The sequence below is a fragment of the Acomys russatus genome, chromosome 4, assembly GCF_903995435.1.
Source record: "Acomys russatus chromosome 4, mAcoRus1.1, whole genome shotgun sequence".
Lineage (NCBI taxonomy): Eukaryota > Metazoa > Chordata > Mammalia > Rodentia > Muridae > Acomys > Acomys russatus.
In genome coordinates, this window is record NC_067140.1 from 1,611,790 (window position 1) to 1,627,960 (window position 16,171).

The window sequence follows — 16,171 nt, forward strand, 5'->3', positions numbered from 1 at the left end:
AGGGCCAGGGAGGGCCAGGGGCTGGCAACTAGAAACCTGGCTCACATTCTTAGTTCCCCACCTGGGCAGGTGGACAAGGGATGAGCTGCCCTCTCCTTGTCCTTCGGGAACGCTCCTGAAGGTCAGGGGTGAAAGAAAACTTGGGCTTTGGGATCTCTAGCTCCTGACACTGGGTGACCTCTTCTATTTTCTGGGGACTGCTCCCCTCCCAACACAGAACGGGAGAGATAGACAGCAGGCCCGGGGACAGCCTGTCATGGTTACAGGTCCCTTTCCTGCGGCACACTGCCCTACGGCACTCTCCATCTTCTCGTGCCAAGGCCAGTGGGGCACAGCGAGCACCTGCCCACCACCTTCCCTGTCCCCAAGTGTTTGGGAGAGGGTAGTGAGGAAAACTCCTGGCTGGGGAAGGTGGCTCCTGGGCACTCTCTTCTAGCCTGGCAATGGGTGGGCACCCAAGAAGGGGCTCAGAGGCCTAGTGAGTTTAGCATAGGATACTCGGTAAAGTTGCTGAGAACCCTCCAGGAGCACAGTGGCCCATCGCCATGGGATGAGTTTTTAATGTGAGGCAAAGTCAGTCCACAATACAAAAGGCTAAAACCACATTCAGTTCCCACCTGGCTCCGGGGAAGAAGCAGCAGAGGCTTTGTTTCCTTTGCCTGCAGGGGATGAGGAGGAGCAGAGGAAGCCAGAGAAAGGGGAAGAGGGGAAGAGGGGAAGAGGCAGCCGAGGCCCGCTCCAGTCCTGGAGCCGCCTTCGCCTCCCGCCGGTCTCCTCTGTCCACGTGGCCTACCGGCCTTCCCCCTGCCTGTCTGGTCTGGCGTCCAGGTCAGGTAGCGCTGCCTCACTTCTCCTTCTTCTCTAGATTCTTCGATGCTGATGCCTCTTTGGATTCTGTGGCGCCTGCTGCATCTTTAGGGTTGGACTCCTCGTAACTGACCAGAAAACAAAGGGACACACTTAGAGGATGCTGAGGGCAGAGTTTCTGTTGTCCCTTCTCTTTGCAGTTTCAGGGAATGACAGGGTCACTGTGTCTCAAGCCTAGCCTCTGTCAGCACCTGGCCCCAACCCTCATGGGTACCCTGCTTGGCCAAGGGGCTACAAGGGCAGCGGCAAGCAGGAAAGGCTGTCCTGGACTTGTGTGGACAACTTTAAAACCTTCTGCTAGACAGCAGAAAGAGTGACAGGGACGAAACTCTGGGAGGTAGGCTGTCTCCTGGGGTACATGGCAGAGTTAAGAGCTCTGCCCTGGGTGGGGACTGTTCTGGTGAATAGCATAGTGCCACTCTTTAGCGTGGACATGCTAGCTCTTATCAGGGGTTTCTAACTGAGTAATGTTCGTTCAAGCACAATGCATATTTCCTGGCTGGTTAGGTAGGCAGCAGGTGCCAGCTTCACCGAGGGGAAGCGGTGTGTCCGAGGTCATAGCACATAAGCAAGCAGACACATCGTCAAGTACAGTGTGACGGGGCCACTCACGTCCATCTCATGTGACTTCCCCACTGAGGGTGAGTGCCCCAAGGTTCTGAGCTACCTGCTTGCCTTGGGGCTGGGCACCAAGTGTTGATGGTTGTGAAAAGCTGCCTCCTGCCACCAGCCCCAGTGACTCTCCCTGGCTTTACACTAGGGCTAGAATATCTGCCCTACCTTAGGCCCAGGACAGTGGGGGAGCGGGCAGGTAGGCACCCGCTGGGCATTACATGGCGCTGGGATTCTGCGGGCGCCGGCGACGAGGGCCAGCTAGCTTCTGCTGCATGGAGTCGGCCAGGCTGGCAGGGGAGCCCGAGACTGTGGGAAAGTGAGTGAGCCTCGGGGTATGAGGCAGGATTACGGCCGAGGACTCGTAGCTGTGTGAGAGACAGACAGAGAAGACAGAACAAGGAGCTGGAGAGAAGGTCAGGGCAGCACGGATGGCACAGAGCACCATTGCCTTGGTTACCTGGCTTACACTTTGCCGTGTGTAAAGCGGCCTCTATTGTTTTGGGGGAAGAAGCACCCCTGCAAAGTACATCATGCAGACAAGAAAGGCGGGTGTGGTGTGCTGGGTTGAGTGTGTTACCAAACCATTGTCTTTAACATATGCTGTTCTGCAACATAGCCAGTGTCACAGGGTAGCTCAGCAGCAGAGCAGGTGCTTGGCCTAAGGGAGGCCCTGGGTTTGAACCTTGGCCTTTAACACATGGCACGCAGGAGAAGCACCAAAGTGCAGAGAAGATTCTGGAGAAAGATACGTGTCGGTGCATATGTCTCTGAAGGTCTGTAAGGACGGGCCTTAGGATAGCCTCCCTTCTCACATCTGTGTGTGTGTGTGTGTGTGTGTGTGTGTGTGTGTGTGTGTATGTCAGAGGTTATCTTTTGAGACAGGATCTCTTATTGAACCCACAGATCATCTGCTGGGTAGACTGGATGTCTAGTGAACTCTAAGGATCTGTATGTCTGTTTCCACCCAAAGCCAGGGTCACAGCCACTCCGCCCAGCTGGGTGCTGGGTATTCCAAACACAGATCTTCATGCTTGGGCAGTTGGCACTTTAATAACTGAGCCATCTCCCCAGCTTGTTTTTTTTTTTTTTAAATCTATTTGTATGTGCCATGATGCTTGTGAGGAGGTCAGGGGACAACTAATGTGAGTTGATGCTCCCCTTCTACAATGTAGATTCTGGGGATTAAACTCAGGATCTTAGGCTTGGCAGCCAGCAATGTTACCTCCTGAGCCATCTCACTTAGCCATTTGTTTTTGTTTTTGGTTTTTTGAGACAGGGTTTCTTTGTGTAGCCCTGGCTGTCAATCGTAGAGCCAGCTGGCCTGGAACTGACAACCCAGAGATCTGCCTGCCTCTGCCTCCCAAGTTTCACCCAGCAAAATAATCCATTTTTATACCTAGCTCAGTGCTGAGTATCCAAACACAGGTCTTTCTTCTTGTACAGCAGGCACTTACTGACTGAGCTTTCTTCCTAGTTTGTTTTTAAATATACTGTGGTAGTTTGAAAAAGAACGGCCCCCATAGGCTCATATATTTGAATGCTTAGTATTCAGGGGTAGCACTGTTTGTGTGTCATAGGAGATGGGCTGTGAGGTTTCAGAAGTTTGTGCCTGCTCAGCGTCTCGCCCTCAGCCTGTGGATCAGGATGGGGCTCTTGGCTCTCAGCCCTACCTGAGCAGCATGCACGCCACCATGCACCCCGCCATGATGATGGTGGATGAAGGTTCTGAAGGTCAGCAAGGCTCCATTTATGTGCTTTCCTTCAGAAGAGATGCCTTGGCCATGGCGTCTCTTCACAGCAATGGAATTATTAGTAAGACAGATACATGCTTATCTGTGTGTGTCATGTGCTTATGAGGTCGGAGGACAACTTATGGGATTTGGGGTGTGTGTGTGTGTGTGTGTTTTGGCCTAAGGGAGTTTGAACCTTGGCCTCTAACATACCCAGGGATGGTTGTGAGCTGCCCAGGGTGGGTGCTGGGAGGACAGCAGGCACTCTTAACTGGGGAATCATCTCTTAGCACCAGCAATGAAACTCAGAACCATATAAATGTGTGATCTATTCAAGTGATCTATGTCACTGAATGAGTTTTTCTTTTGGTTTTTCAAGACAGGGTTTCTCTGTGTAGCCTTAGCTGTCTTGGACTCTATTTGTAGACCAGGCTGGCCTTGAACTCACAGAGATTGGCCTGCTGGGATTAAAGGCGTGTGCCACTACCGCCAGGCTTGAATGAGTTTTTCAAAAGGAGAGTGGCAGTGAAAGAGAACAAAGCAAAAGATCAGGTTGAGAACAGGATGGAGTACACAGGAGAGGAAGACCGCCTGTTTGCCTGCCTTTCCCTAAGGACCTTCTGGGTAGCATGGGGCTTATACAGAAGCGCATTTAGGGAAACCAGGCCTCAGTGGGGTGGAAGGAGGCACCTTCTGCCCTGTCTAGGTGCGGAGAGCTCAAGCCGCTGAGGATACAGGGGACTGGTCTGGAAGTCTTCCCAAACATGGATGCATAGAGGGAGGGATGAGAAGCCCTGACCTCAAGGATCAGCTGCCATGCCAGAAGATGGAAGTGGGCGGGCTTCCAACGGGCAGGCCAAGCCGGGAGCTGGGGATTCCAGGCAGGCCAGGCACGGGGAAGGGTGAGTCATCTGTTGCCCTGAGGCAGCCAGGTGCACAGGAGGCTCTGGCAGGCACCTGGAGGACAACTGGAGGCCAAGCGGGTGGAGTTGAGTGAAGGCCCCTGAGTGGGCAGCTTTAATAGTACCCAGCAGCTATTTCTAGGTCTCTGGCAGACAGGGTTGGTGGTGCCTGGGAGCAGACACCTGCTGGGAGTCATGCAGGCCCTGGCTTAAGGGTGGGGCTGCACACAAGGTGTGGCAGATGTGGTAGCGGCCATGGGGAAGGGGGTGTGTATGAGAAAAGAGCAGGCTGTCCGTTAGGGCTTCAGGGGTAACTGGACAGGAATGGACCTATGGCTTCTTGCCCTATTATATGCGAACTGATGCTGGGGGTGGGGTGGGGAGGACATGTCTCAAGTCACCTGGTAGCAGAGCTAGCCAGTGATCCAAGGCCCTGGACAGGGGCAGCCTGGAGAGAACACCCACCAACCATTCCTTTAAGACACTGTAGGCATACAGGCTGTCCTACACTAGACCTCGCTGGCTCCCAGGGAAGGTCCCACTGGTGACCACAGGCCAGACACCTAGTCTCAGGCAGGAAGGTGCAGGTGGTGGCAACACTCCCTTGGAGACAATGCTCACATGATCTGGCAGGCTGTGTGCAGGTGTGCTAGAATCATCTGAATGTCAGTTCCACTTTGCCTTACCTGAACATCTCTGCCACTTCTCCCTTGGCCAGTGCCACCAGGACAGGAAAGCCGATACACGCAGGGACCAGGTACAGGAGAGCCGGCTAGGAGAAGACAGAGGCTGGTAAGGCAAGGCACCCAACTCAGGACCACGCCCAGCACCCCAGCTCTCTTCTGGACTTGACTGAGGGACAGCTCAGACCCAGGTTCTCAGACGGAGTCAATGGCTGTGCCCTAAACACAGGGATAGAGTCCAGGGTTGCTCCTCCCAGGGAGGGAAAGCACACTATAAGAAACTGGGCACGGAGCTTCCAGGCTCCCCAGGAACCTGCCCCACACTATCTGACTTACAGACACCAGCTCAATGCTGCTGCTGCTGCTGCTGCTTGGGCTCGCTTTCTTCCAAGAGGCCTGCAGCCTAGGCTGGGGCACTGTAAGGACAGTGACAGCAGAGACAGCAGCCATACATGGCTGGAGCCAGCGCTGATGTGACTCCTGTTCACTGGCTTTCACACTCATGTGCTCTGGCCTCCCCTTCTCCGTCTCCCAAATCTGTGAGCCTCTGGGAAATGCTGGCCTGGGAGAAAAGGAAGACTGACTGTTTCAAGACATGAGGTTTTCCCCTGGCGGTTCCAGCTCCCCTCCATGGCAATGATCTCTCTCTTTGGGGAGAGAGGGCTAATGTTCTAGAGGGAGGGGACTGTCCAGGTCTCAGTTCACATACTAGACGTCACACCACTGCTGTAACGTCCCCAATGCTGCCAGTGGCCTGAAGGCCCCGTGAGATGTAACCTTTGCCATCTCCTGTCCCACCTGGCCATAGCCCCAGGCAGGACCTGGGCATGTGTCACTTCAGCTGCCTCAGTTGTTCTTCCTTCCCTCTGCCTAACTCCTCCTCCCTAGACCTCACCTCTGTGGAGAAGCCCCCCCCCCATCCCCCTTGCATGGCATCAGGCGCCTGGCATGTCTAAGTGTGCACCTGAGGCAGAATGGAGTCACTCTCCTGCTGGGTTGTAAACTTGGGAGGGAGCAAGCATCTGCTTCCCTGTTCGGTCTGTGTGCCTGGGGGGTAGGAGGTGTACCAGTGGCGTCTTCGCCATGCTCAACAAGTTAAGAGGGGTCTTGGAGTCGGATGGGATAAGAGTGCAGGATAAAGCCCGCACGTATGACCCCAGCTTCAGGGGTCCATCTCTTGGCTTGGGCCGGGTGGGCAGTGAGCCTAGATCGCCTAGAATCCAGACCTGAGCTCTAAAGATGGAGTTCCTGAGGCTCAGAGAAACGGACCGACTTGCTCAAGTTCACATAGGGCGTGTGAGGCCAAGCTGGGAGGGGACCCGGGGAGCTGGGCTTCTTTCACTGGCACTGGGTCCTTGCTGTGGGTGTTTGAGGTACATGACCCAAGCTGCGAGCAGCAGCTGGAGGTACTCTGAGCCCTCAGTGAACTCACGAGAAACAAGACACATGAAGTGGCTTAAGTTTCCAGGTTATAAAGCTAGAAAAATGGGCAGGGGTCTAGCTCAGTGGTAGAGTGCTCACAGAACGTTAGGCAACGCTGGGGTTGGATTCCCAGCACTGCCACAGGTGCAGTGGGTGGGGAGGCTAGAATAAAATATCCTTAAAGTAGAAAGAAAGTCCAAGTCCACAGGAGAGCTTGCCTCAAGGCAAAGCAAAATAAACAAAAACCAACCAGTCGATCAAACAAACACTCCACACCAAGCTGGGTACACCCTTAAGCCGAGCACTTGGGAAGCAGAGGCGGCAGACCTCATGGATGCTAGGCTACTCTGACATGCTGAGTTCCAGGCCAGCCAAGGAAACACAATGAGACCCTGTCTCAACCAACCACCAAACAGACCACATCCTATAAACAGGAAGAAAATAACACGAGCAGAAGCAGGAACGGAGGATCAGACTCAAACATTAATGTTTGATTTGTGGGTCTGGAGGGAGCGGGGAAGAAGGCACACGGCTTTTGTTCTGTTGCCTGGAACTCCAGCTCCTGGGACTCTGACTACCTTGCAGGCTTCTGCAGGCACCTACATCCATGTACGCAAACCCAGCTCTATCCTCCACACAGTAACAATAAACCAAATCAGATGAGCAAACTGGGGACTTGAGGATGGAGAAGCACTGGTAAGGATCTGGAGCCAGGGCACTCTCTATAGCCCAGGTACTCTCTATAGCCCAGGGCACTCTCTATAGGCCAGGCACTCTCTATAGCCCAGGCACTTTCTATAGCCCAGGGCACTTTCTATAGCCCAGGGCACTCTCTATAGCCCAGGCACTCTCTATAGCCCAGGGCACTCTCTATAGGCCAGGCACTCTCTATAGCCCAGGCACTTTCTATAGCCCAGGCACTCTCTATAGCCCAGGGCACTTTCTAGGGCACTAGGCACTCTCTATAGCCCAGGGCACTTTCTATAGCCCAGGGCACTCTCTATAGCCCAGGGCACTCTCTATAGCCCAGGGCACTCTCTATAGCCCAGGCACTCTCTATAGCCCAGGCACTCTCTATAGCCCAGGCACTCTCTATAGCCCAGGGCACTCTCTATAGCCCAGGCACTCTCTATAGCCCAGGCCACTCTCTATAGCCCAGGGCACTCTCTATAGGCTAGGGCACTCTCCTGTGAAGACAGTCTTGGGCAGGGGTGTGGACTTCACTCTTCACCTGTGACCTTCTTACCAGGGAGATAGTGGCCTCAGGCTCATGTGATGGTCCCTTTAAAAGAGAGCAAGTTTAGCCAGGCGTGGTGGCGTGCGCCTTTAATCCTAGCATTTGGGAAGCAGAGGTAGGCGGATCACTGTGAGTTCGAGGCCAGCCTGGTCTACAAAGCAGGGTCTAGGAGAGGCAAGGTTACACAGAGAAACCCTGTCTCAACAAACAAACAAACAAACAAACAAACAAGCAAAACAGCAAGTTTGCTACTATCGCAGGGATACAAGCCTGCCTTCTCTTCTTTCTTCTCAAGGCACCGGGGGCCTGTTCTTTTCTTTTCTTTTAATATTTATTTATTTTATGCATAGGAGTGCTCTATCACATGTACACCTGCAGGCCAGAAGAGGGCATCAGATCACATTACAGATGGTTCTGAGCCACCATGCGGTTGCTGGGAACTGAACTCAAGACCTCTGGAAGAGCACCCAGCGCTTTTAACCACTGAGCCACTTCTCCAGTCCCACCGGGGACCTTTTCAAGGTGAGTGTGAAGGGGAAAGAGATGCACCACTCAGGGCAGTGAGCTTTTCGAGACTGCTTCTCACATATGTACCCCAGGCTCACCTGAAATTAGCTGTGTAGCTGAGCATGGCTTTGGGCTCCTGCTCCTCCCTCCCAAATGCTGGGATCACAGGCATGCACCACCATGCCTGGCTGGGAAAGTTTTTAAAAGGCTAAGTGAACTGAAGGGGACACAGGGGACTTCTACTTAGGGCAACGCTGGCAAAAGGACTATGCCTTCTTGGAGAAGGGGATCCCATTCAACAGGCCCTTCCGATTGGAGCCCCTCTTCAAGGACTTCTGGACATGGCCACCTGGATGAAGTCAGGAGTAGCACAGGCCCAGGCCCAGCCCAGCTAGCTGGATTACCTGGCTAGGTCTGTCTAGGCCTTCAGAGTCTCTCCACAATGGAGGACTGCACACCTCAGGGCCCTATACCCTGCATGAGCAAGTCTCCCCAGCGGAGAAGGCAAGCCTGCCACCTGGTGGCCGCCGGGGGAATGGCTCTGGCCTACTCCAGCACAGGCCTGGGAGCTGTAGTACAGGCCTTGAAAAGGCCTCTAGGCTTGCGGGGGGATCTGGCACTATGTAATCCTCTCACCAAGCGCATGTCATGCTTCGCTGGCACAGCAGAGGCTGTGACGAACATAAATAAATGAATGAGAAAGCGCTGTGAGCATTCTGGGTTTCTCTGCTTGTGAGCCACACCCTTGGGCCTTTGTGAAGGGTTAGCACCAGCACAAGGCTCAACAATCTGATATTGCAATGAATTCAAAGGCCGCTCCCAGGTGTTGATGGAACTGTAGGGAGGGGAGGAGTGAGGAGCAGCAGCATCAGTAGCCACCCCTAATTTATCCCTGGGGCACCTCAAAGCTGTACCGTGTGGCACGCTGTGCCTACTTCTCTAATGGTGAGCAGCGTGTGCCGTGCCGTGCCGTGCCGTGCCGCATCAACACTTCATGAGGCAGTCAGAGCGCATGCTGGTATTAAGAGCGCATGGCATTTAAAACTGGAGTTTTGGGGACTGGAGAGATGGCTCATTAAGAACACCACCTGCTCTTTCAGAGGTCCTGAGTTCAATTCCCAGCAACCACATGGTGGCTCACAACCATCTATAATGTGACAATAAATAAATCTTAAAAAACAAAAACAAACAAACAAACAAAAAAACTGGAGTTTTTGATTCAATGTTTTTGGGCTGAGGGCAACTAAATTCACGGATGGCAAAGCTGTGCTGGAGGCAGGCTATCCCGGTGTAGTTCTGAGTACTTCCAGTGATCTGTCCCATCCTCAAGCCACTTCCTTTTTTGCTTTTATTAATGAACGAGGAAACTTGAGCCTGTAACTCCTGTAATCTGGCCTGAGTCCCAGAGAGGAGTCTGGTGGATTCCCACTGGGGCTTCCTCGGCCTCTGCACCTCATGTTGTCCCTGCAGCCTAGGCCTGTTTTTTGTTTTTGTTTTTTTCTGAGGCAGAGTTTTTCTGTGAAACCCCGGCTATCCTGGATCTTACTCTGTAGACCAGGCTGGCCTTGAAGTCAAGAGATCCATCCACCTGCCTCTGTCTTCCGAGTGTTGGGATTCAAGATGTACACCAACCACTGCCTGGCTTACATGTGTAGTGGGCCTGGTTTTTATACTGCCCCGGGCCAAGTCCTAGCTCCCCTACCCTCTCGCCGGGCGGTGCCTGAGCCCTCCTACCCTCTCGCTGGGCGGTGCCTGAGCCCTCCGACCCTCTCGCCGGGCGGTGTCTCCGTTCCAGCTTCCTCCTGAGCTCTCTAGGACTCTCAGGTGCAGAGACTGGCACAGGCATTGTGTTGTCAGGCAAGACAAGAGGCAGTCCTGCCTGCTCAGCCCCCACTGGCTTCCTCTCTCAGATCACTGAGATCCCAGCCTTCACACACGCTGTCCACTGTGGTGGCTCAGCATCTGCTGCCCACCTTGGTGGGTGGAGGCAGCAGAGCTTTGGCCTTCCTGGGGTGGGGGTAGCTGGCTTCTACTTGGCTGAAGCACTCAATTCTCATGCTCTTTGTTTGCCTAGGCTAGCTTGTCTGGGAAGCCATCTTTTCTTCCCCAGCCGCATGACATACTATCTGCTTATGGGCTACAGGCAGAAGCCAGACAGAGAGCTTGCCTTTCCTGGTGAAGACTGGAAATGTGCACCGACTGCCTGGAGCAGCAGCTCCCATACTGCCACCACGAGGACAACCAAAACCATGACCTGGCAGCCTTTTGCTACCGCTGCAGGGTGCTGACCTCTGGGCTGCTTGTGCACGTACGTTCTGGCCTGTCAGGGAAGAACGCCGGCCAGCCCGAGGGCTGCTCCGCTCACCTGGGCATGCTTGAAGATGTGCATGATGAAGATGGTGAGGCCCAAGCCGAAGATGTAGGCGGCGAAGCTGGTGTAGAAGTAGGTGTGGGTGTTCTTCTTCAAGCTGCAGGCGGAGGGGAAGGAAAGGAGGAGGTTAGAGCAGGACCATCCTCTCTGAGAAGAAGGCGGCTGCATGTGCGTGGGGGAGGCTCTCTGCTGGGAGCTTGCAGGGCCCATACCCTGACTTTTCCCTGAGCTACGTCTCTCTCTTTCTTTTTTTTTTTTTTTTCGAGACAGGGTTTCTCTATGTAGCCTTGGCTGTCCTGGACTCACTTTGTAGACCAGGCTGGCCTCGAACTCACAGTGGTCCTCCTGCCTCTGTCTCCCAAGTGCTGGGATTAAAGGCGTGTGCCACCATGCCCGGCTGAGCTACGTCTCTTTAGATAGTGATTTCTCTCCTTTCATGCTCAGTTTCTATCTTTGCAAAATGCGCAAACCGTAAGCCCGTTTGTAAGTAACAAATGTTATGATCTACAACTGGCTGTAAGATTTGTATCCAGCATAAAACCTCTTGGGGGCAGGGCGGAAGCTGGGTCTGAGGTTATCCCCACAGCATGTGAGTTTGGGGCAGGGCCCAGGAGTCTATGGGGACTGAGTTTGGCCCTGTGCATGCTTGGCAAGGGCTCTTCTGAGCTCCAGTCTATCTTTATGTTTAGTTAGCAAGAAGGCTGCAGACGGAGAGCCCCGGGAACAGCTAGACCTGAGCACAGTGACACAAGTACAGCCTGATACTGCAGCTGGCTCTCCCAAAGCCCCAGGGGCTGGCCTGTGCTCAGCACTCTCCCCAAACTGGCATCGCTGGCCTGAGTGGAAACTCTTGCTTACCACCACAGAGGTCAGACCGGCTGCCAAGGGCACAGAGCTACAAATACCAATCACAACGAAAAGGGTTTTGTTGGGGTGGTGGTGGGGGCTACTAAAAACTTCAGAACGCAGGTGAAGTGAGAACGTCACTGGCTGCATGTGGGTGGTGGAGGAGGGGACCTTCTCTATGCTCCTGAGAGCTGGAGAATGCCGGGAGAGGCGGACAGGACAAGCCTCGCCCTCCTTCTTCGCTTACCTGATGTCAAAACGAAGCAGCAGAGCAATGAAGATGCCTGAGGGGAGAGGGCAGGGTTAGGAGGCCAGGGCTGGGGGGGTGGTGCGGTGGGGGGTGGAGGGGACGGCCAGTGCCCCCTTCCCCCCAGCAGCACACTGTATCACAACGGGCCTTCCAGCTAGTGTCCCACTGACCAGGCAGAGTATACATCAAGTGAAAGGGGCAAGATGGTAGGGAGAGTAACCCTGGTTGTGACAGATTTCAACGGGACACCAAATCTAGGCCTGTTCTTACTGACAAGATGGACTTGTTGTGCCATACAAGGTGGACTGGGGTGGGACCTGGTCTGAAGAGCACTTCATCCCAGTGACACTGGCCAGGGAGAGTGAACACATGTTCTGAGGGGACATGGCACAGAATGGTCGCGTGGCAGGCCCTCCCAGGTTTGCATTCTGAGGAAGAAACACAACACGCTTGAAGAGCTCTGGGCAGGAAACCCACTCAAACAGGCCTTGAAAGAGCCCTGGGGCTGCTGCCTGGCTGCAGCAAGAAGCAGGCCACTGGGCGGTACCACAGGGGCCCAGGATGCTGACTCTGTCCCTGAGCACACGAGCCACACTTCAAAACCATGTCCAGATGCCCCAGAATCCTGAGTCCCTGAGACGCAGCCAGTCAGGCCAATCCTGCTCGCCTCACACACCACAGCCTTTATGAGTTTCCCCTGTCACTGGCCTCTGGGCTCACACAGGACAGAGACAAAATCTCAGTTCACTGAGGACTGCCTCAAGAGCTGAAGCATTCTGTGTCCATCAAAAGCATCATCTAGGGCTGGAGAGATGGCTCAGTGGTTAAGAGCGCCGCCTGCTCTTCCAGAGGTCCTGAGTTCCATTCTCGGCAACCATCTATAATGTGATCTGATACCCTCTTCTGCAGATAAAGCACTCATATGCAATAAATAAAATAAATAAATCTAAAAAAAAAAAAAAAAAGCATCATCTAGCAAGCATGATCAACGGACAGTTTTGCAGTGTTGTTTGGAACCCGGATCCACAACTGTGCATGCCTGGCAAGGACTCCACCACTGAGCTCAACTCCTCACCCTATGTCACTAATTTTAAAGAGGGAAATGAATCCTCAGTGAAGCCTGCGAGATGAGAGATGGGTGGAGAAAGCTGACCAGAGCTGCCTTTTCTACAGTGTTTGGACCTCAGCGCCCCCTGGTGACTGACACTTGTAACAGCTCGGCTAGTGTTAATGCCTGGCAGCTGACGGAGTTTCAACACACTGCTCTCTGGCCTGGGTGACTTGGAGCCACATATGGATCCCGGAGGGACTAATACAGAAAGAACTGTGTGCACTCCTAAAGCTCAGAACCAGCCTGGGGAAGCTAGACACTGGATCTCTGTAAGGTACTGGCTCTCAACCTATGGGTCCCAACCCTTTCATGTAAAATGACCCTCTCACAGGGGTCACCTAAGACCACCAGAAAATACAAATATTTACCATCCATAACAGTAGCAAAATTACAGTTATGAAGTAGAAATGAAAATAATTTCATGGTGAATAAATTATAAAAAAGAAAACAAACAAAAACAAAAAAAGAGAATACTTTTATGGATGCGGAACTGTATTAAAGGGTCACAGCATTAGATTAAGTTGAGAACCACTGCTGTAAGACATTTGCTTTGAGTGCCGGGCGTGGTGGCACATGCCTTTAATCCGAGCACTCAGGAGGCAGAGGCAGGTGGATCACTGTGAGTTCGAGGCCAGCCTGGTCTACAAAGCCAAGGTTACACAGAGAAACCTTGTCTCGAAAAACCAAAAAAAAAAAGCTCTGGCCACCAAGCTAGGCATCGAACTGGGATGAACACAGGACCACAATCTGCTCTCCCCTGACTGCCACCACAAATGGGGTGTCTCTACCATTACCAGGGGCTTGGAATTCATTTTTCCCCCCTTAAGAGCTCCATGCTGCACTGGGTGTGGTGGTGCACGCCTTTAATCCCAGCACTCGGGAGGCAGAGGCAGGCAGATCCCTGTGAGCTCGAGGTCAGCTTGGTCTACAAAGCGAGTCCAGGACAGCCAAGCCTAACACAGAGAGACCCTGTCTCGAAAAAACCAAACCAAACGAAACAAAACAAAACAGTCGGGGATACACAGAGAAACCCTGTCTCGAAAAGCCAACAACAACAACAACAACGAGCCCGATGTTGACCAGTTAACCAGGCTAGCCTTGAACTAACGATCCCGCTGTCTCTGTGTCCGGTCATATGCCACCACTTTCTCCTACAGGGCTCCTATCTTTCCCATGTTAGCCACCTGGGAAGCAAGTCCTTACTGACTCTGAGGCTGTGCATTATGGGGATATTTGGGGTACATCAAGCAAATGAGACAAGTTGAACCATTTCTCTGAGCCTGTTTCTTTAACCTGCGGCAATACGGAAGTTCCCTCTATTCCGTGGGATTGCCAGAAGCACAACTACCACTACTGGGCGTGGTGAGTGGCAGGTGCTGTCACCATCCTTCTCTTGTTGTTACTGTCCTAGAAATGGAGAGTGTCAGCCTTTATCTGTGTGTGGTACGCTGATGAAGCCAGGGCCCTGCGTGCTGAGGTCTCCCACCCCACCGAGCCACATTCCCCCCTCTGCACAGTCAGATGGCACTGCTGCTGGGGACGGTGTGGATCTCTGCCTGTCCTTTAAAGGAGCTAGGAGCTAGATGTATCTGACATGCAGGCAGGGGGAGGGCCTCAGGGAGCCACCACTCCTGACCCCGACCAGACAAAGCCCTGGCAGGTCCTCTCTTCCATCAGCAGGGCTCTCCCTTCTGGCCGAGCAGTACAAGTTGGCCAGATATGTTCACGGCCACTGAAGCTCTCTGTGGGATACGGGCTTCTCTTCAAGTTCAAACTCAGAGGGAAGAGACTTACCTTTTGCCACCAAACCACAAACATGTACTGAGGGGGACTCTGTCAAATCCTCATGACCCTGCCTATTCCCAATAGGTAAGACTAGCTACCCACTTCATAGTAACACCCTGAGGAGCAAGTGTCGCCGCCGTTGGCTTCCCTCCACCACACCCCTCTCCCAGCAAGCACCTGGAATGACGATGTCTCCAAGTCCCAGCATGGCAAAGTTGTCCGCTTCGAGGCCCTTCTCCAGCAGGTCCTGGGGGAACACCACTGCAGGGAGAGGCAGGGGAGAGACGGGAAGAGTCTGAGGGAGGCCTGTTTACTCTGGCTGCAGTCTCCAGCCCCGTGAAATGCGACTCACACCCAGCTGTGCTTCGGGTGTACAGGGGGTGGGGGTGGGCGTGTGGGGGGGGGGGGTGACAGAAGCCCTAAACTGACATCACCCCCAACTGCTTCCTGCTACAAGCCAGCATCTCTCAAGGTCACCTTGCCCTCCTCTTCCTGGCACCCTATCCAGTAGAGTCTCCGAGCCTGGTGACCCCAGGGGACTCGGCATCATCTAGAGTAGAGACTACCACAGTAAGCTGTTTTCCCCCATCTACCTTGCTCAAGCATGGTAGCTGTTTCTGAGCTGTTTTGTTTAGCTATGTGGTCCAAGTTGGCCTTGAATTTTCAGTCAAGTATGAGGACGGCACGTGTCACCATGCTCCATCAAAGAACCCAGTATGTTCTTATTTCTCTATCCTCTTGGGGTGCTGGAGATTTGAACCCAGGTCCTTACGGTATGTGAGCACCTCGCCACTGGCTACACCTGCAGCCCTAGAACATAGGACCTGGCCCATGACACATAAGGAAGCTTCCCTGGTGGACTTGGGGGCAGCATGGTGGGGGAGCACTCCTTCTGTGCCTCTGGACACGTCTGGGTGAGGAGTCAATCTAGAACTGTAGTTCCCCTCCAGGGACCTTGCAAAGGTGAGCTTAAGGACAGGTGACAAGAATGCTGAGAATGTGGGCTGGGAGGACAGGAACAACCTTGGTTTCTGGGATTCCACTGAAGGGTACGAACCCATCCTTGAGCCAGGAACCTTGAACCCAGGCTTGCTATAGTTGGAGATAACACAAATTTCCCCTTGCTTATTCAGGCCCTACAGTCCCAGTGCTTTGAAGGCAGAGGCAGAAGCATCTGAGGCTCAGAGCCACCTTTAGCCATGCTGTGAGTTCCAGGCTAGCTTCGGCTACCTGAAATCTATCTCAACTAACACCCAAACACTCTCCGTGGAAGACATTGGTATTTGAGTTCCTGCCCATCCACCATGGGGAATGGAGGTGTGGGGGGGGGGGGAGAGGTTGAGACAGGATTTCTCTGTGTAGCCCTGGCTGTCCTGGAACTTGTCCTGTAGATCAGGCTATTCTTGAAGTCAGAGGTCCACCTGCCTCTGCTTCTTTTTTTTTTTTGGTTTTTTGAGACAGGGTTTCTCTGTGTAGCCTTGGCCATCCTGGACTCACTTTGTAGACCAAGCTGGCCTCGAACTCACAGCGATCCGCCTGCCTCTGCCTCCCGAGTGCTGGGATTAAAGGCATGTGCCACCACGCCCGGCTTCTGCCTCTGCTTCTTAAGTGCTGGGGTTAAAGGCCTGCGCCACTGCCACCTGGCCACAGTTGGAGTTTCTTTTTTTCTTTTTATTTTCCAAGACAGGGTTTCTCTGTGTAGCCTTGACTGTCCTGGAGTCACTTTGTAGACCAGGCTGGCCTTCAACTCAGAGATCCGCCAGCCTCTGCCTCCCAAGTGCTGGGATTAAAGGTGTGCGCCACCACCACCCGGCCTCACAGTTGGATTTTTTAATACTTTTTATA

At 53.4% G+C, this 16,171-nt stretch overlaps 1 protein-coding gene across 3 annotated transcripts in view; it reads right to left on the reverse strand.

Annotated features, from left to right (window-relative positions):
• Positions 1-542: 542 nt before the first annotated feature.
• Hm13 (histocompatibility minor 13) overlaps positions 543-16,171 on the reverse strand; it is a 36,777-nt gene continuing 21,148 nt past the window's right edge. Inside the window, exons 8-13 of one of the 3 annotated variants that reach the window (XM_051143506.1) lie at positions 14,504-14,587; positions 11,428-11,464; positions 10,329-10,431; positions 4,801-4,886; positions 1,701-1,847; positions 543-935 (exon numbers count right to left, since the gene is read on the reverse strand). In XM_051143506.1, coding sequence (XP_050999463.1) covers positions 845-935; positions 1,701-1,847; positions 4,801-4,886; positions 10,329-10,431; positions 11,428-11,464; positions 14,504-14,587 — 548 coding nt within the window. In that variant the 3' untranslated portion in view covers positions 543-844. Of the gene's footprint in view, positions 936-1,647; positions 1,848-4,800; positions 4,887-10,328; positions 10,432-11,427; positions 11,465-14,503; positions 14,588-16,171 lie in introns of all 3 variants that reach the window. The other 2 variants (XM_051143503.1, XM_051143504.1) reach the window with 2 other exon arrangements.